General features: G+C 46.7%; 1 protein-coding gene across 2 annotated transcripts in view; it reads left to right on the top strand.

Annotated features, from left to right (window-relative positions):
- The window catches only part of HS3ST4 (heparan sulfate-glucosamine 3-sulfotransferase 4), a 345196-nt gene extending 328534 nt beyond the window's left edge, over window positions 1-16662 (top strand). For both annotated transcript variants that reach the window (XM_006186705.3, XM_032460593.1), the window contains exon 3: window positions 15347-16662. In XM_006186705.3, the coding sequence (XP_006186767.2) occupies window positions 15347-15983 (637 nt within the window). In that variant the 3' untranslated portion in view covers window positions 15984-16662. The remainder of the gene's footprint in view (window positions 1-15346) is intronic.
- The last annotated feature ends 4823 nt before the right edge of the window (window positions 16663-21485 follow it).

The following is a 21485-nucleotide window of genomic DNA, read 5'->3' as shown; positions in this document are numbered from 1 at the left end:
AAATGTTAATAGCGAACATTTGTTGGTATGTGTAAGTTTTAGGTATGATCAGGGATTTCCCAAATAGGCTGTGAACTCCTTGATGACAGGGACTGGTCATGTCAATCTTCATCTTCTCGGACTTAGCAGAGTGTCTGGTATACAGTGATTAATCAGAAATGGCTCAGTAAATGGATGAATAAATCACCAAGTGATGAGCATTGGTGCCCCATGAGCCCCAGTCTTGGAGCACTAAAAGGAATCCTAGCCTCCCTTCCCCTCCCCTGCCCACCCTATACCTCCAGCCCATCCAAGAGACACAGAATAACTTACACTACAAAGACATAAACATGCAGGGAACTAAATTAAATGCGGGATGAAACCAGGAAGATGACATCACAAATAACCCCTCAAAGAAAAAGAAACTCACTACTCGTGCCGTGCACTCTCTGGCAAAACGAACTGTGATTTATTCCTGCAAATTACCCACTGTAAAATATTTACAACTAATTCCCTCTACCTTCCAGGGTGGCGGTGGCCAAGGGAGGCAGGCTGCTTAGGTAGTAAATGCAGAAGGCAATTTCCATGTCAGTGGCCCCGTTTCCTGCAGCAACCTCGGGCGACAGCGTCATTTATATCTTCCATGCACACAATCTTTTCTGCATGTGCGTGAGTCTTATTACAGGCAGTTGAGGTTTGTGTGGTAGGCATTATGCATTTATGAGCCAGAGCAAACATTAACTAGCGCTAGTAATTCGTCTCGGGGTGGAGGGAGGGAGGGGCGGGAGGAACTGGGCACGGCGCTTGTTCCCTGGCAGCGCATCTCAGAGTCTGGGATGCAGAATTGACTCACAGCTGGGGGAGGAAATGTCCTGTCCGTCAAGAGGCACCTGCTCCCCCAGGCTCACCTCCTGGCATGTCCATCTCCCCACACCTCCAACCCATGAGATCAATGTAGAGGTGCCCCAGGGCTCAGTCCTTGGAACTTTTCTCATCTTTCTATACACTTTAGCATATAGTATCTGTATATGTTGTCATTGCCCAAATATTTCTCCACCCAGATCTCTTCTGGACTTACTGCTTACCTGACATTTCCATCTGGATGTCTGAGATGGCAGGGGGCTTCACACACATAGATGCGATGATGTCAATAATTTATGGTTCCTGTGTATTCATTATATACATCTCTATATTTTTTTCCATGGAAGCTGTGCAGTGGAGGAGGCCTTTGGATTAGGCAGGAAAGGAAGGGCATTTCAGAAAATTGGAACACCCTCTGCAAAATCTAAGCTGTGACAAACTCTGTTATAGCCAGAAATGGCAAAAGGTTCCCAGAGGTGAAAACACGGAGTGCAGGGGGCACGTGGCGGGACAGTGGTCAGAACACAGCACTCCTCATGGAGGAGCTGAAATGCAGGGGTCACCAGGGCCCGGCTAATATTTATTTTTGCCAGCAGACCCTCCTTTGAGTCTTCCCCCCCTCCCCCGTTTCTGCTCAGGGGCAGCCAATCACATTCATTTCCACATAGAATTATTTTCCCGTCAGTATGTCTCAATGCCAGTAGTTCATAGGACACCCCACCTGTTCCTGGTGCTGCCAGGGGCAGACGAATCCCTGGCAAAGACATAGTATAGCATCTGGGAAAAGCAGGGGGTCCATCTGGTCCAGCTAAGCAGACTTTTCCCGGGAGTCTATTTTGGTGTTTTTCCCAAGTTGCTCAGAGCCTGATAAAGAAGACAAGGAAATACATACGTGCGGTAGGGTGTGATGGGTCAATGGTAGAAGCAGACCAGGCAGCAGAGTCCAGAGCAGGGAGGTGACTGGTCACCCTGGGGAAAACGGGACATATGAGCTGAGTCCTGAAGGATGGTTATCAGTCACCAGGTTGATGGAAACAGAGAGGGTCAGTACCGTTGAGAGCTGGTGAGGGGCCATGGGCACTCACACATTGTGCATAAGAGCATAACTGGGCATGACCACCAAGGAGGGTACCTATGAAGACCTTTAGACACAAATTCCCCTGACTCAACAATCCAACTTCTCTAGGACTGTGTTAGGAAAACACTCCAACAAGTGGGTGCAAAGCCAGGCACGTGCATGAATGCTCGCTCCAGCCCTTTTGGTCGTCATGGAAAATTGATGAAAATCCAAGGATTTTCATCCTTAGGGAAATGGCTAAACGGTGGATTTGCAGATACCACAGACCGCAACATCCATTTAAAGATGAGATGGGAACTGATATGGGAAGATCTTAAGTTTTGAGTAGAAAACCCAGATTTTAGACTGCTGCCTAGTGTACCATACTATTTGTGTCAACACACTCCCACGTGCACGTGTTCTCACCCAGAGACACAGAGTCTTGTGCAGGATGGCTGAGCTATGAGACGAATGAAGAAAGAGGGTCAGGGATGACAGAAAGAGGGTGGGGAGCTCTCAGGGATGGGAGACATCTGTCCAGAGAGGAGGCAATGGTATTTGTGTTTCTCTGCAACTAAGCCAGCCATTTGGACCTGGAAAGGGAAATATTTTATTCCCCTGAAATCAGAGTCACGAATCTATATCCTAACTCAAGGTGCAAAGGTTTGAGGCTTATTCAGAACATATCCACAGTGGCTGACGAGTAAAGAGGAAGCCTGTTCCTCAAGGCAGCATATCAAATGTGTGCTGGACTCTGGAATAGGACCAAAAATTCTGTAGATCAAGCAGAGTGAGTCCAGGCAGAGGATGAGATCCAAGATCATCTGGGGGCAAAGTCCTGCTTCCCTGGGAACTTTTAGCAAAAGCAGAATCTTACTTTAGCAGGACGATTGTGAGAGGATCTAGGTAGGAGCATCAAAAGAGAACAGTAAGGGAAAATTTATTCACCCTGAAAATATTCTCACCAAGTGGAGCTTTCTTAACATGATGATAGAATGACTGCAAGGTTATCGCGGATGGATGAAGTATAAACGTTGTAGGCAGTGTTCAGACGTGCAACAAAGGCTGTGAGTTTTTCTGTGCCCCTCCCCTGCCAGCCAGCAGCAAATATACCACCCCCTGGACGGGGTCTTCCCAAGGTTCCCTCCCCTAGGTGCTAGGACCCGGCTGGGATGCTGAGCCCAGCCCCTGAGAAGCCTGGCAAAATATGTAGAGCCTCAGTGAAGGGGGTCGGGCCCTGGATAAAGAGTAAACATCGCACTCGGCCATTTCTAGCTTCTCACCAGCTGGTGAAGAGATGGAGGCCAACCTCCCAACAGCTTAGGCTCTACTTCACCTCCATTGTCCTGCTGATGCAGGACAATGTGGGGCGAGAGGATGGCCGTGTCCCAGGTCTCAGTTGAGTCCCTGGGATGTGCCCTGCCAAGTGTGGGTCCTTGGCTTCGCACAGGACAAAATTCAAGAGCGAGCCATAGTTGAGTAGAGGTAGATTTATTCAGAGAGATGTACTCCATAGACCAAGTGTGGGCCGTCTCATTAAGAAGGGAGAGGGGCCACGAGGCATGGGGGCTGTTAGTTTTTATGGGCTCGGTAACTTCATATGCTAACAGTGGGAGGATTATTCCAGCTACTTTGGGGAAGGGGCTGGGATTCCCAGGAATTGGGCCACCGCCCACTTTTGACCTTTTATGCTCAGCCTGGGAACTGTCATGGTGCCTGTGGGAGTGACATTTACCATGTTCATGTATTACAGTGAGTGTATAATGAAGTTCAAGGTCTACTGGAAGTCAAATCTCCCACCACCTTGGGCCTCAAGGTCGGCTGGGAGTTGAATTTTTCAGCACCTTGGTGCTAATGGCTGTGTCATTCCTTGAATGGCTGTGCGCTGCCCCCTTCCTTCCAGTCTCACTGCTGTATGGCTGAGTGAAAGGAGTAGACATGAGTGTCAAAATGTGCATGTGCACATCCGGAGAAGCATTCATTTATTCATTGTCATTTATGAAGTACCTCTTCCATACCAGGCTCTACAAGGGATAAATATAATGCCTGGTGAGTAAGACAAAGTTCTGCTATTGTTGAGTTCCATGCCAGATAGAAAGGCGTCAGCAGTCAGGTGAACCAGTAAGTAAAGGAAATAATTCCAAATCTTGACCAACGCCACAAAGTGTGAAGAAGAAAAAGCAGAACGATGGGGATAGAGAGTGACTTGGAGCAGGCATGACTTGGCAGAATGACCAGGGACGAAAATCATAGCTGATGGACCAGACCAGCAGTATCCAGTAGAACGTTTGTTACACGATGATGGAATGCACTAGGTCTGCATCTCCGACACAGCAACCATTGACCATTTGTCATAACCACTGAGCCCCTGAGATGTGGCTGCTGTCACTGAGGAGTTGAATCTTTAGTCCAATTTAAATCTTAATTAATTTAAATTTAAGTAGCTACGGGTGGCTAGTGGCTTTCAGAAGAGCCCAAAACTAGACATTTGATAGAACATCTGAATGATGGGGAGACACCAGCTCTCCGAGATCTGGGGAAAGCCAAGTTCAGGACGAGGAAGGAGCAAATGCAGAAGGGAAGGAACTTGGAGTGTTGGAGGCCAGTGTTGCTGGGACTTGGAGGACCTGGGATTGAGTTTGGAGGACATATCATATAGGGTCTTGCAGACCATTCAAAGGGGGTTAGATTTCTTTTCTAATAGAATGAGAGATTAGTAAATGGATTTAAGCAGAAGAATTCTGTAACAATAATAATGATAATAACGATAGATAAAGTTCAGGTAAATTTATTAAGTTGACTTCATGCATAATTCCTTCCATCCATGCATCCTTCCTTCCATCCATTCTCCTTTTTTCCTTCCTTTTACCTTCCTCCCTTCCTTTATTCTTCCTTCTCTTCTTTCCAGCTGTGCTCTTTCTTTTCTTTCTTTCCTCTATCTCTTCCAGCATTGGGCAAATATTTATTCAGACCTCTGTGATTCTATGCGCTACGTGAGGTGCCGGGAATTCAGCAGTATGCAGAAGGACCCAACCATCTTCCTTCTTGGGAGTCTGCTTTCTTTAAGACAGACAGACTCTATACAAGAAAATGAACACATAAACCAGATAATGGCAGGTAACAAGAAGCCCTGGGAAGTGAACAAAACAGGATGGTGTGAAGGAGAGTGATTTTAGATGGTGTCCGGGGAAGAGGACTGCGGTCTGAGTGGGTGATGTTTGAACCAAGACCTGAATAATGAGAAGGAGCCAGTTATGGGAAGAGCAGAGGGAAGTGAGTGTGTGAGTGGTGTGTGTGTGTGTGTGTGTGTGTGTGTGTGAGTGTGTGTGTGCATGTGTGACAAAGAGAGGCAGAGAGACCCTCCGTCAGGGATCGGCGCATTACGAATACCACATAATACAAGAGTCTTCAACCTCCGGAGCACAATGTGTGCGTGTTTGTATGTCTTTCTAGGTTTGCGCTGATCTTTCCTGCTGTCATTTCTCCATCTGTTATACGATCAGATTGATGGGTTTGAAAATCTGTTTAGTATTTCACGCGCCCCAAGCTGTGAAAGTCAGGTCTAAGGACAGGCACGGTAGGATGCACTAATTAATTTATGATTGTGCTTTACATCATTGAAGCAAGAGATCTTGATTTGGGGATGCAACTGGATGGAGGAAATAGCTCAAGGGCAAACACGGAAGGCCCATGCCTGGGCACTTTGTGGGAGAGGCTCTCCTGCCATCCTGGCCAAATGTAGGGAGAAAAAAACGGGGAGCTTCTGGGACTGCATCTCTCAGCAGAGAGAACAAGTCTCCTTCAACACTAGAGCTGGTGCGTGGCAGTGACAGAACGCTGTTCTTCGCAGCACTGTTCGCACCTGCTGCTCCTATGGATGGAGGTTTCCATCTTGACGGACTTATTTAACAAGCTTCCGTAGGCAGGCTTGAGCTGACCCGACCAACCCTTCCACCAAGGACACATCAAGTTCTTTGACCAAACCTCATCTGCCCAGCCCATCAGGTTCCTTGGACTGCAAGGAAGAAACACAAATTATCTAGAAAAGCAAAGTTTGTTCTAAGGAGGCCCATGAGGTAAACATCGAATGACCTCCCCATCGGCACAGGTCCTGAGGTGGCCTTGTCTATGCGTGCACAACAAATAAACAGCCTTCTCGTATCATGGCGACAGTGATTAACACCAGTACCCAGCAGGCCTTTCCTTCCAGGCACCATGCTGTCTTGACTCGTTCAGGCTGCTGTAACGAGAGTGCCATAGACTGGGGGGCTTAAATGACACATTTATTTCCCACAGTTCTGGAGGCGGGGATGTCCAAGGTCAAGGTGCTGGCAGATTCAGTGTCTGATGAGGACCTGCTTCCTGGCCCATAGAGGGCTATCTTTTCACTGTATCCAGAGAGGGCAGAAAAGGGGAGGGAGCTTTCTGGTGGTCTCTTGTATAAGGCCACTGTTCCTATTCATGAGACCCTCACCCTCATGACCTCATCCCCTCTCAAAGGCCACACCACCTCCTACCATCACATTAGGTGTTCAGGTTTAAATATGATTGGGGGAGGTGGACAAACATCACCAGAACCATCAGCCTTTTGAGGGGGGAGGTAATTAGGTTTATTTATTTATTTATTTATTAATGGAGGTACTGGGGATTGAACCCAGGACCTTGTGCACTCTACCACTGAGCTGTACCCTCCCCCCAGCACCAGCCCTCTCCATCTTCATAAAACATGCTCTGAGATTGGTCTTACTTGCGATCCCCATTGTATATCGTGAGGAAACTGAGGCTTGAGGTGGCCAAACAGGTTTCCCAAAGTCCTTTATTTGTTTTTAATTGTTTCAATTTTAATATATTTTATTGCATTCACTATACCTGAAATATTTTCACTTAATCATGCGATCAGTATGAAGATGACTAATGAGGTATTTGCATTCTTTTTTCTCCCCTTATGCTTAATCTTTAATATCCATTGTGTATTTTTTAATTGAAGTTTACAATGTGTCAATTTCTGGTGTACAGCATAATGTTTCAGTCATATATATATACACATATATTCGTTTTCATATTCTTTTTCAATCTTTTACAACAAGATATTGAATAGAGTTCCCTGTGCTCTACAGAAGAAACTTGTTGTCTATTTTATATATAGTAGTTAGCAGTCCTTTAGAGTGAGGACAGCAGAGCCAGGAGAGAACAACACAGTTAGGGACCGCAGGGCTGAGACACGCAAAAGGGTGACACAGGCAGACTCATCGGGAGCCGGCAGGGCTTGGATCAGCAGCAGGATGCAGGCGAGAAGGAAGCAGGCCAGCAGCATCCCTCAGGCAGTGATGAGCTGACACACAGCTGGGAGTGCCGTGTGAGGTGGAGGGACCTGGAACGGAGCCTTCCCGAGAGGAGCCCCCTCCTGTCACCGTCTGTTACATCGTGAGCACAAGGTGCCCGTGCAGACAACGCTGACACCTCCGTAATCATCATTTAATTGTGGCACCTGCCCTTTGAAACGCTGAGCCCGAGGAAAGAAAACACAATGAAGCAGCTAATAGAAGCTGGTGTGTGAGCTTCTACAGCAGGGCGCTCTTTGAATGTGTATGAATAGTGTCGGAGAAGTTCACTGCGGGTGGAATCCCCAGTCAGGGGCAGGTGAACTGAGCCAGATCTCGTTAATTCAAAAGCAGGGAGCATCTCGTTTTAGAATCTCTGGGCTGTGACGGTCCAATAACAAAAGAGGAAGGATTGAGGGAGATCTGTAGGTCAGAAGACACTGATGGGGTCTGAGGTTGTAGGCAGGAGAAAGGCTTAGATTTTAGAACCATCCTTCCCAACCTGTGGGCTGGCGAATATCTGCAAGGGACCCTCCCATCCCTGTCGATACCAAACATGGAGTATCAGCTAAACCAATAGAAATCTCACACACGCACACACACACACATCTGGCCACTTTTCAGACATGTAGATTCCATGGTGACGACTCAATCACAAATTCATTTTAAAAGATTGTCGACTTCATGGTTGCTTTCTGTCCATATGTTTTCTAAATCAAACCGTATGAACAAGTCAGCTTCTGCTGCGTGGTGGTCTGTGGGTGCTGAAGCCCAGGATGGGAGGGTGGGGGTTAGTCACACTGGGAAAAGTCAGGGACCACAAGGAGGACTAAAAGCAAGCCTACGATTGGGGCAGTTGGAGGGACGGGCCCTAGAAAGTGGCCAAGCTCTGCCCAGAACTGAGGCTTTTCAAATGCTTGGGCACCTCGGGGTGGCAAAGAGAAAGAGATTTCTAGGAATTCATTGGAATCTGTGCCAAACTGAAATGGTTGGGTGCTGTCAGAGTGGGCTGTAATCATCGCCATATGTATCAGTGTGGCTTTCTGTGAATCAGGGTCATCATTTGCAGACACATGTCTCTATTAGGCAACGGGTAATAGGCACTTGGACTCAGAACTTAAGCAGGGCTAGTCTCCTTCACTCACTCAACGAATAGATTTGTTTGCACCCGCTACGCGCTACGATACACTAGCAGTAATAACAAGAGGGGACAGTTCCCAGTACTCGCTCTATGCTGGGATGAGGGCTGCCTGATACCTTTTCTTTTGAATGAGGAGGAGATGTCATTATCCCCATTTGACGGATGATGGAACTGAGGCTCAAAGACACGAAATGAGTTGCTCAAGGCGAGTTGTGGTTCAGAGATGGAACCCCAGAGTTGAACGCTGAGTCACCCACCTTGGTCAGGGTGAGCACGCACTGACAAGCTTCTGAGGGAGATGACTGTAGACTGTGAAATCAAGTCAACCCTCAGCCAGTGATTCCCCACGTAAAACTCAGCCAGTGATTCTCTACCTGAAACTCACTGACTTCTATGATCCTAAGAGATAAAGACAGACCTCCCTGACTACTTTTACTATTTCAGAAGATGCAAGCTTCTTCAGGGCAAGACCTTATTCTTTGTTTTATCTCCTCATGTTAGCACAGTGCTTGGCATATGACCATTGCCAAGTTAATGAACAGATGAATGGTTTTTTGAATCCTCAAATATCTGTACTTACCTGGCACAAACTTTCAATCCACAGAAACACCTGCGACCTGAGTTTGCTGTTTTCTCCCAGGATGTGGTCAGGTGTCATTCAAAATTGGAATCACTTCCTCATTCTTTTCCAGTTATTTAAATTCTTTGTATATCTTCCAAGCCCCCCTCTTTCTTCCTCTCCCCTGCTATCTGCAAGGCACTCTTTTAGATACTAACTCATATAATCTCCACAAAGTCCTGATAAAATGGGTCTGCTCAGTATGATGCCTGTTTCCAGATGATGAAACTGAGGTGCCAATTACTTGGGTTAGTACTTGGCCCAGAGTCACACACAGCTCATAAGTGGATCCAAATTCGGTTCACCTGGAGTGTCTGCTGCTAACCGCCAGGCTGCAGAGCCCAGTGTCTGAAAGTGCTGGGAGAAGCTGGTCTGGTGTCAGAAGCTGAGCTCTCAACAGCAAAGCAGCACAGAATGAGCCAGCAGTGAGTGGCGTATGATTACCACCTTACGCTGGTTATTGTTGTTGTTCCCTAGGAGGCGGTCCCGGGGCGCTGACCTGCGTCCCCCGATGGCGCTTGCGCTCAGCTCAGCGCCGCCGCCTGGGGGAGCGGAGCCCAGTCGGAGAGCGTGTCTGCGAGAGCAGCTGTGCGATCTTGCGGGCTGCTTCTCGCTTCAGGACTGTGTGTTGACGCTGGTGTCACGGCTGCTCTGAGCACCCCAGATACTGTTAACGAGCTGTTCCAAGCCCAGCCTGCAGTGTTTTCTCACCATATGGTCCACGCTGCCGTGCGCGGTCTTTCAGACAGGGATGGGGCACGGGACTCAGAAACGCGCGACCCCGCGCGCGCGGGAAACCCGCGTAGAGGAGCCGGTGCGCTCCCAACTGCCCAGTTCTCCTGGCCTGCAGGGGCCATGCGTTCGTGCACAGGTCATTCATTTGTCCACCCAACACCCACACGTAGTAATGGGGCGGCTGCCGCGCGGCAGATACTGGGTGGGGCACTGGGAAGACAAAGTGAATAAAACGTTGCCCGTGGCTTTGAAGAACTGAGACTAGGCATGTGGGGGGAGGGGGGCAGGCATGGGAACAAACCATATTATGACATTATTCTAAATTGGGTAATACGGGGAGTTACCAACGACTCTGAAAATTAAAAGGACTTAGTGAAAATCTTTATAATGTAATTAAACTTTTTTTTTCTTTTTTTTTTTTTGCACACCAGCATCTAAGCCCCTTTCCTAGTCAGGAGAAGTCCCCAGATTGGCTAAAGTCAGGCCCCATCTTCTACTGGCGAAGGTAAAGAGCATCTGACATTCCTGCTCCCTACTTTCTGGCTGGTGGACTGAGAACACATGTCCACCTCCAACTTGGAGCTCCCTTGAGTTTGAGAATCCTGGATCAAGATGATTACTCAGCTCCTGCACTTAAGGATCTCATATCACAAGTCCAAAATCAGACTTGGTACCTTCCCCTGAAACCGGCTTCTTTCCGGTGTTCTCCACATCAATAACCTGCACTGCTACTGACCCATTAGCTCAGGCCAACAATCTTGCAGTCATCTCTGACACCCTCTGTCTCTTGCACATACATCCCACCCATCGTAAAGGACCATTGGCCGTACTTTTTAAGGGCATCCGATTCTGAACGCTTCATCCCCCAGTTGCCCTCTTCACCTGCATTCGTGCCACCACCATCTCTGTCCTGTCCCCCTCTTAGTGGACTGCCTTCCTCCCACTCTTGCCACATTCCTCTTTGTTCTCAGCAAAGCAGCCAGAAAAAAAAAAGGTCTTAAAATGTAAATCCTATGTTTTCCTGTTTAATGTCCTTCAGTGGTTTCTCATCACACACAGAATAAAACCCAATGTCTTTCCTGTGGCCCAGAAGACCCCCCCACCATGGCCTTTCCCTCCCCACCCCTCTGCTTTTCTCACTTTCTTAGCTATGTTCACTCCTCTCCAGCATGACTGGTCTCCGCTCTGCATCTCAAGCACACTGAGATGTGAGAACATGGGTGTGTTGAAATGTCAGACCCACGCGAGAAGAACTTACCTAAAACCAGGAGAGAGAAAGAAAATTGGAGCTGAAGAGTTCCTGAGAAGGCAGAGGGAGATAAGACCCAAAGCCCAGTTGAGGAGTGGTTCTCTCACCCATGGAAGAGCTGCATCCTTTAGTTTTTCAGGAAGAAGGAGATTAGAATAGATAAAGAAATAGTTGCTGTGATCCCACTCCTGGGCATATATCCAGAGAAAACTATAATTTGAAAAGACACATGCACCTCAGTGTTCACAGCAGCACTGTTTGCAATAGTCAAGACATGGAAACAACCTAAATGTCCATCAACAGAGGACTGGATAAAGAAATTGTGGTCTATATACACAATGGAATACTACTCGGCCATAAAAAAGAATAAAATAATGCCATTTGCAGCAACATGGATGGATCTGGAGATTGTCATTCTGAGTGAAGTAAGCCAGAAAGAGAAAGAAAAATATCATATGATATCACTTATATGTGGAATCTTAAAAGAAAAAAAAAAGACACAAATGAACTCAGTTTACAAAACAGAAACAAACTCACAGACATAGAGAACAAACTTATGGTTACCAGGTGGGTAAGGGGGTGGGAAGGAATAAACCGGGAGTTTGAACTTTGCACATACTAACTACTATATATAAAACAGATAAACAACAAGCATCTACTGTATATAAGACAGAACTCTATTCAATATCTTGTAGTAACCTATAATGAAAGAGTATAAAAATGAATGTATGTATGTATGTGTGTGACTGAAACATGACTGTATGTCAGAAATTGACACAACATGGTAAACTGACTATACTTCAATGAAAAAATTTTTAAAGAAAAAGTTGTTGGATCGAGGGCCCGGGAAATAAGAGAGGTGAGGGGATAAGGCTGAGAAATGGCAGATTAGGGCAACAAAACAAATCACAGCAAATCCCCAGCTGTAGGACAGGAGATTAATGGTTTATTCATCCATTAATGAATCAGTGACACTGATGTGGAGTTACATTTGCTCAGCCTTGAGCTTAGGAACCAAAGACATCCTTCCTCAGTGAGACCTTGAAAAATTACCTTTAGGTTCTGAGTCTGTTTCTTTCTCTGGAAAATTGGAATAGTAATGATACCTGCTCTGTTGATTAAAATACTTATGTGATGCTGTAAAGAACTCTCCACTTACCAGATGTTGTTAGATTGGAAGCTCGGTGGGGGAAAGGGACTATGTCTGTTTTGTTCATTATTATATTGCCATTTATGGAAGTAGGTATTTACGGAATGGACGAATGAATGAATGAATGAATATAACTGATTCGAATTGGTTTGGGGAAGGGGGAACGGCCACTTCATTTTGGAGCAGCTACTGGATAGCTTCCTACTGGCCCAAAACTCCTGTGTGTCTCATGCCACGACAGTTGTATCTTGTCTCAATGAAATGGTCTTACCGTGTGTGCTCCAAAATAGGAACTCTCCTAAAATAGATGGTGTCCTCTGTCTGCAGTATGATGATTAAAGCCATTTGGGCTCCTCTGCTCCCCTCTGCCTTCTCCAGTGCCAGCTCCAGCCCCACTCCTCTCATTCCCTTTTGCCCCAGGCACTGAGCTAGGCACGCACTTACCCCGCCATACACAGTGGCTTTCAGGCTGGGTACCATTTATCCCGGATGCTTCAGATAAAACTCTCAAGGTCCACAAGGATCTTGACAGACTGTAGCAATTAGCTGAACGGGGTCTATGTAAAGACAAACACTGAGGTCTAAGAAGGGACTGGCAGAGACAGGAGGAGAAGAAAAAGCCTAACAGGTGCTCCTGGGTCTAAAGAAAAATGCAACACAATAAAGGAGCAAAAATCTGGGGGGCAAAAATCTGGAAAAGGCGTTGTAAAAAGTATCAATTTTCAGATAATTTTTGCATCCACATTTATTTAATATTTTTATAATACAGCATGAGTCCCATAAAAAAAAAAAAAAAGAGAATTTATCTCTCCAACTGAAATAAAAGTAGGGTATCGGTATGTTCCTTCAACTCCAGCTGAACTAACGGCAGCTGCCCCATTGGTCAGCAGCCTCCAGACCAGGGGTCATGGCTGATGATGTTGGCTTGAACCAGAATATCCTTTCTTTCTAGGTCACTTCCTGCGTTCTTGTGTTGTTCAGCTTTTCCAGTTAGTCAAACGTAAATATTTCCTCCTTGTTCTTCTCTGACAGTTGCTATGCCAATGATCTTGTGCATCTGGCTTAAGGTTTTAAAATCCTGGCCTTCACTGGGCACTATTCTAAGTAACTGACCTGCATTATCACACTCAGTCTTCATAAGGGAGGGACTCATTGACTCTATTTTTTTAGATGAGAAAATTGAGATTCAAAATGTTGGTTAAGTAACTTCCTCAAGGTGATGTGGGTAGTCCGAATTCTTAAATCAGGCACATCTGGCTCCCCCAAACTGTGTTCCTTAACCCAAGCCCTCCAAAGGACACAGTTCCATCTGGTGAAAGTCAGGTAAGCACATAAACGTGAAGACATTCAAAATACTGGGGAGGTGGGGGAGGGTATAGCTCAGTGGTAGAGCACATGCTTTTGCATGCATGAGGTCCTGGGTTCAATTCCCAGTACCTCCATTAAAAAAGTAATAGTAAAATAAAATTTTTTTTAAAATACTAGGGAAACAGCATCAGTCCAACACAAGCACGATTATTTATGTCCAGGGCTATGCTTTGATCTGAAGACTGCACACTGTCCAACCATCATCCTCCAATAACGTCGAACTCTGTGTGAATTTCTCTGCCAGGCAAATTCCTCTGGCCTAAGAGAAGTGCTTGCCAAGAAAGCTCAAAACCCAGGAGCAATTAATTATTGACAGAGCATCTGAATAAGAGATAAAAGAGAAGTCATTCTTTCTCCCCACACGCGATAGTAAATAAATTTAATTATGGTAGGGGAAGCCGAGGGATCTTCGTCTGTATTAAGTTTTATTAGCTGAGACGTTTAAAAACATGTCCTCATCACAAAGAGGTCTTGTGTAATCCTAAATGTCCCACTTTGGTGCAAGGCTTGGAAGTGAATAGATTTAATGGAGCACATGGTGGCAGATGGCCTGCTGTACCTACAGGTTTTGAGCTGGTTTATCGTCAATTAACTTTGGTCTACAGATGCCTATAGCAAATTGACTGCATCATAGAATCCCAAGCCTCATTTTCTCACTGATAGACCCTGCCACATTGGGATCAGGGGACAAATGGCATCAAACTCCCTTAATATCTGGAAGCTCCCAAGTCAGACAAGGCCACTCTGCAGGTGAACACGGATGGATGGAGGGGTCGGTTTGGAGAAGTATCCTTGGGAAGGAAACCAAGAGACATGGGTCCCGGTGTGGGATCTATCCCTGGTTCACTGGGCAACCTTGGAAGCCAAGAAAGGAGAAGTCTCATGTGTAAAACCAGCTCCATGCTTAGCTGCTGTCACACAAAAAAACCAAGTGACTATATGTCACACCATAAAATGACTATATGTCATTTTATTCTCAACTGAACTTGAGCTAAGTTTTAGGGTTTTACAGATGAGGATAATAAGGCTTGGGGATGTGATTCGACTTGCTGAGCTTACCAAGCCTGATTCCCTGTCTCTGGGCTTGTTTCCTCATTTGGACAAAGATACCTTTGGACTTTTCTTAAAGCGCCATAAAGGAACTATGGTCGGTTTTGCATGTAGCATGATCATTGTTGCAACTACTCAACTCTGCTGTTTTAGGTAAAATAACAGCCACAGACAGCACAAAAAGGAATGAATGTGGCCATGCTCCAATGAATGTTTATCTAGGGGCATTGGAATTAGAAGTTCTTAAAATTTTTGTGCATCACAAAATGTTATTATTATTTGGGTTTTTCCCAACCATTGAAAGAGGAAAAATCATTCTTAGCTGTGGGCCGTACAAAACCAGGTAGCAGTTTGCCAGCCCCTGGACCAGGTCATCTTGGAGGTCTTGTTGAAGGCAGGCGTTTTCTGAAAGCCACTCCAGCAATCATATCCTCGATTTTTTAAGCTCTTCCGTGGGCTAAATGCTTTAAAGGCATTCTCTCTCTTAATCCTTTTACAAAAGTGTGAAGGAGGTGTTGTCATTATCTTCATTTCAGAGATTATAAAACTGATACGTAGAGAAACTAAGAGTCTATCTAATAGAGCCGCAATTTACACTCAAGTGTATCATCAGGTTCCCAAGAATGCATGCATCCACCTTCTGCCGCCTTTTCTGATAATACTTCCATCAGAACTACAGTGGGACATAGAATAAAAAAGAACTTCCAAGTGTATGTGAATTTTCCCCGGTAGCTCCCCGCTGGGCTTTCGTGCAACAAGTTACAACTATTTCTGGAGAGGAATAACCACTCTCTTTCCTGTTCCTCCCTCTTCCAGAAATGTGATGCCTAAGACTTTGGATGGCCAGTTAACCATGGAGAAGACGCCAAGTTACTTTGTGACAAACGAGGCCCCCAAGCGCATCCATTCCATGGCCAAGGACATCAAACTGATCGTGGTGGTGAGAAACCCCGTGACCAGGGCCATCTCCGACTACACCCAGACACTGTCAAAGAAACCCGAGATCCCCACCTTTGAGGTGCTGGCCTTCAAAAACCGGACCCTGGGGCTGATCGATGCCTCGTGGAGCGCCATCCGGATAGGCATCTACGCTCTGCACCTGGAGAACTGGCTCCAGTTCTTTCCCCTCTCTCAGATCCTCTTTGTCAGCGGCGAGCGGCTCATAGTGGACCCCGCCGGAGAAATGGCCAAAGTACAGGATTTTCTAGGCCTCAAGCGTGTTGTGACTGAGAAGCATTTCTATTTCAACAAAACCAAGGGGTTCCCTTGCCTAAAGAAGCCAGAAGACAGCAGTGCCCCGAGGTGCTTAGGCAAGAGCAAAGGTCGGACTCATCCCCGCATCGACCCAGATGTGATCCACAGACTGCGGAAATTCTACAAACCCTTCAACGTGATGTTTTACCAAATGACTGGTCAAGATTTCCAGTGGGAACAGGAAGAGGGTGACAAATGAGGCTAGAGATGTGGAGGGAAGGCTAGGGAAGAGCGGGGGTGGCTCCTTACCTGAGTCCCGCATCCCCCAGGGTCTGCAGCCTCAGCCTTGCTGGAGTGCCAAGTAGATCTCTGATCTCCCCTTTTGCCCAATCAGGATTGCTGTTGGCTTAGGCAAACAGGATGGATCCCATGGCATGCTCATGGGGGTACCAGGCCTGCCTGGGTTGCAGTAGCTGGTTGACTAGATGGCCACCAGAATCCATGGTGAATTCTTGTCTTCTGCTGGTTAATCAGGTCTGAAGACAGGATAAATAACTGTCAAGGTCAGAGACAGGGCCATGGATGTTTGTTTAAGTGATTAAAAAAGAAAGGAAGGTCTGCTTTTGGCTGAGGGCAGTTGAAGGGGGCTCTCACTTTAATTTGAGAAGCCTAAGTTCTATCTGCGTATCTGGCAAAGGCCCCTGCCCCACCAGCCTCTCACCAGAATACTGATTGTGGCATCTCACCAGGATTCTGATTGTGGCTAAATGCCCTAGGACTCCTGGGGAGCAAGGTCCTCCCTCTAAGGTGTCTCTAGCCTTCTCCTTAAAGGTCTCATCCCACAACCCTTTGACTTCCTCTCTCCTCACCTTGGGAAGGCAGAGGCATGCACGCTCCTCACCGAAAACAGCTGACGTCCCTGCAAGCGGTCTTTCTGATAGCCCTCTAAGGGGGCGGGGGGGTGGGGCTCTCTCTTCATGAGCATCCTGGGTTGTGGAGAAGCTTAGCACATGCCCTCCTTAGGATCAGGCCCACAGAGCTGGCCTCAGAGTAGTGTGAGTTCAGAGCCCTGAGGCTGGTAAAGAGGAATGCCATCTCTGGGAGTGAAAAAAAGAAAGCCAATCCTCTTGGTGGGTGGTGTCCATGCCTGAAGACCCTCAGAGCCCTCGGTTCTGAGACAGGTTATCAGAGTGGGCTCCCGCAGGGTTCCCTAGAAGGTCAAGGACCAGAAAGTTGGCATGCCTTTTGAATAACCTTTAGCAATGCAACAAACAGGGGCTCGGTCACCGTTCTTCTGTTTGCCCCATCCTCTCCCCTACTTGGTCATCTCCTGCTTCATTTGCTCGATTCAGAGATGACACCTATTGGGGCAGTGACAAGAGGGTTGACTCCATCTGCCAGAGCCAGTGTGTGGGGGTGGGGGAGGGTAAGGGCCGTCCGCAGACACCCCCATCAAGGGCTGCTGAATAAAATGTCCCTTCCCATTAGTCTGATTCAATGAAAATGCACCATTTGACGTAAAGCACTCTTCACAGATCTCCAAAACCAGGAACTGTTCGAGTAAAATTGGAAATATGTTTGAGTGGGGGGGAGTGAAATGTGTTCAGCTGTTATTAAACTGTCATTTCTCCCACTAAATGGAAACTGTGTTGTTATAAAGCTTAATGCAATCTGATGAATGGGTTTTGACGGCGTGTTTGTGTTGGTCACCTCCATTCCCACCTCGACCCCCCACCCTTGAATTCTGGGAGTATCCCTTCTCTGGAAGAGCCAGAGAGACCCAGATCAGAGACTCTTCCAGGGAATTCTGTGTGCAGGGCGGGGCAGTTCTTGAAATCGCACAGAAGCAGCAGCTCCTGTAAAGGGTGTCACGTTCCTTATCTTAACCAGTCCCGGAGAGGAATGGACTGGGATGCCAGATTCAGAAGCAACCTCACAAACAAATTTTTTTGACCAGATAAGAAAGTGGTTATTGAACTGAAGGCAACATATATCCCTTGACTCCCAGAGGAAAAGAAGATACAGATGAAAATACACACACACACACACAACATACACACAAGTTTGAAGGAAGGCAATGCCTGCTCGTTCACAACAGGGTCCTGTGTGCTGGTTGACTGGGGGCCTTGTTTTATAAGGACAGCGAGGAGTGGATCTGGTTACATATCAGAGTCAGCTGTGGGGTCTTCAAGCTCCAGTTCCCTGAGCTCCATTTTAGACTTCTTAAGGAAACAGAACTTCTAGAGTGTGGTGCAGGCATCTATCCTTTCAAAAATCTTCTTATGGAAGCTGGGATTGAGAATGAGGGAAGTCTTACCTGTAAATTTCTTTGCCCCCCAGCCTCCTTCCTCCCCTCCTTTCATGCTTTCGTGGGGATCACTTCCAAGAGAAGTAGCGCCTAGGGTTTATGGCTTCCCTGGAGGAATAAGTAAGTCTCTTTGGGAGTTCAGGGACAACTAGATAAGGGTGACCTTATAACTTAAGAGGTCAAGGGAGTATCTGATTGTAGGAAAGATCTAAAGACGTCTTCCTACCAGCTAAGGATGGATAACCATTACTCCAGCCTACCTTCATCTCTTCTGTGGCGGGTGGACACACCTTAGCTCACCCCCTTGATCATACCTGCCCTCCCTTTCCCATCTCCCTGGCTGTCTACCTGTCCCCATAAACCCAGACTATCCAGACCTTAAGGGCTGCTTAAAAAGAAACTGAGCAAGTGTGCTTCCCCACATAAAGATGACAAGCAAATCCATTTTTAATACAGTTAGCCAACACTGAAGAAGCCATTCTGGCCCGAGAAATAAAAGTGGAGAACCCTCCTTAAACTCTTTATCCGCTCTTGCATATAACAGTCGGCTCAAATTCTCTGGAGAAATAGGGCATAAACCTAGGGCTGGAGTTCTGGAGGATTTTTATTTTAAGGGTCTGTCTGGTGAGATGCTTGAAAGCTCAAGGCTCAGAAAAGAAATGCAAACTTGACTTGTTTGAGTTCTCTTTTCTGCAGTGTCTACTCCAGTGGATCCTTGTGACTCAGAGTGAGCCACGAAGTCGTGTCCCCTTCTTCAGTGGGGAATCTTGATAAAAGGAATTATTTCCCTATCCAGAAAAGCCAAGTCAACCTACTAAGATAGAGTCAGGTTCAGGATACTTCCTCCCTGTTTCAACAGGAGCATTGCAACTCACGGGAGATTGAATTTTGTATTTGATTTCAATTAGCAAAGAATACATTATATTAAATTTTTTCTTCCCCTCCCTTCCCACGAATGGATGATTCACAGTCCTGGAAAGGCTGCTGCGACTGGCTGGGAGATGAGAAAGGGAGGATTCATCGTTCCAAGTCGTGCAGCGGCCATTCTTGCCACGTTCATTGCTTTTTGTCGGTAACATTCTGCACCTGAGAGGCATGAATGCCTTGACCTTATAACAGACCTACCAGGTCAAAGCACAAGAATAATAATAGCAAAAACATTCAGCGGCCTCTCTTAGCTTTAGACTGTTACGTTCCATATTCTCTGACTTCAGAGGGGGAAAGATGTAGTCATTGGAAATTGCCTGCAACCTTTAGGAGCCTCTCAGACAGACTGAATTTTAAGTTCAGGAGAGTGTGGCCTGCTTAGTCCCCTGGTCCTGGGAGTCCTCATCTGAGTCTCACTTCTTTAAAACCTCAACCCTCTGCTTCTTCCTTCCAGATCCTCCCAGTCTGTCCTGCCCTTTCCCATTTGCCCATCTTCCACCTCCTTATTCTCTATCCTCCCCCAAATCCACCCCCCCCCCAAAAAAAACCCTTCTGCCTCACTACTGTCAGAAGAAAGGTAGCTGGGCCTCTATCTGTGTCCTGGACAAGTAGCATTGTCCATCTGAACTTAGTTTCCCTGTCTCTAAAATGGGCAGATTTAATCACTACTGGACTACCACCCTGAGTCACAGTGATGATCAAGCCGAATTAATAGATGGGAAGATGTTTGAGAGGAATACAGTGAGCACACTGGATAGGGGTGATGATGGCGGTGGTGCTGATGATGGTCAAGAAGAAGATGAAGATGGTGGAAGAGGAGGAGGAGCAGGAGGGAAGTTCCTTGTAGCCCTTCCGGAACAACATGGCTATATAATGTTTCAAGAGTATATCTTTACTCAGACTGGCCAATTAGGAGATGCTCGGAGGAAGGGGGCCGCCATTGATTCTGCTCTGAGATAAGGCCAGACGAAAAGCCGTCTATAAACAGCTCAGAACTGGCTGGATTCCAGGCATTTAGATGCAAGCATTCTCCCTCCTTGGTCAGGCCCCTCCCCACATCCCACACCAGGCATATTCTATTCCCTCTGGCCTTTCTCTTGTTCCTCACTCAAGGTGCTTTTAGATGCAACAAGACCTGGAGGCTCATTCACAAAGTTCCCGTGGATCTTCGCCCCATGGAAATTAGGGTGAAGTTTTCAAGCTTCCAGGCTGTGAATTCTGGGCTTGCAGCTCTGACTCCTAAAAGTTCACCTGGAAGACGATGGAGCAGGGGAGGTGCCTGGGAGCAAGTCTCATGTTTCTGGAAGCGGGCTGGGGGACCTCCCAGGTTCTTTGTGTAACAAACTGGGGTGGGAAGAGATGGGTTCCTGTGATCGCTAGCTTTGGGAGGGATGTGTCATTTTCAGATGTAAAAGATATGTGAAGCCACTTTTTTAAAATTGTGAAATGATGTTATTTCAAGGCAATCCTGGTCCATCATCCATCATCAAGGGAAGAAAAAAAGCCCAAGAACATGTATGAAATATGGGTCCACGGACAGAAGATGGGCAAGCATCTCAAGTGTCCCTGGACGCAGGAAAACAGCTCTGCTCTAGAGTCAGCCATGTTTCACTCAGACTTTTATCCCACAAATATGTGTAGAGTGACCATGGGACAATTGAAAGACATCTGGGAGAGAGCAAAGCTGATTTGCCTTGAGAGGACTTCCAGCCGAGTGGGGAAGTTGGAGCCTGGAGAAATACATGGGGAAAGGTTTACACTGTTAGCAGAGGGGGTGCACGGGTGCTATGGAAACATGAGATGGGGGTGGGCGTGGTAATAATAAGGGCAAAGGAAGGACCACCAAGTACTTGTGGCATCTAAGCCCCCATTCAGGGGGAAGAGTATAGCTCAGTGGTAAGTGTGCGTGCTTAGCACGTACGAGGTCCTGGGTTCAATCCTCAGTACCTCCTCCCCCCCCCCCAAAAATTCTAAGACCCTACTCAGTAGCATTTTGCTTCATCTCAAAACATAGAACTATTTTTATGCTTTAGAGTTAGGCTAAAGCACAAAGAGGCAGATATTATCAAAACAAAAAATACAAAAGGGACAAGATTGGGTAATGATGAAGGCTACAAGGCAAGGATTTGGTGCAGGGAGAGAAGTATGTATGAGGGACATGCTATCAAGGATGATCCTTTTTCAGAGGAAAAGTTGTATATCTTTTCTTTAGATAACCATAGCCACGCCATTAATAGGGAATGCAAATCCCTCCAGAGACGACCCACCAACTTCTCTATATCTTCCTGCGCGTTGTCTAAGGTCAAGGTCAAATGACGACCCCCTTTCTTTAGCTGTCAGCTACTTGTCGACTTGCATTATTAAGAAGGAATCCAAACCAATAGAAATCCAACTTTTGTGGGAGAGGGTATAGCTCAGTGGTAGAGTGCATGCCTGGCATGCACAAGGTCCTGGGTTCAAGCCCCAGTACCTCCATAATAAATAAATAAACCTCATTACCTGCCCCCCCCCAAAAAAGAAATCCAA

Source organism: Camelus ferus, chromosome 18 (assembly GCF_009834535.1).
Source record: "Camelus ferus isolate YT-003-E chromosome 18, BCGSAC_Cfer_1.0, whole genome shotgun sequence".
NCBI lineage: Eukaryota > Metazoa > Chordata > Mammalia > Artiodactyla > Camelidae > Camelus > Camelus ferus.
This window is presented reverse-complemented; position numbering and strand designations above follow the sequence as displayed.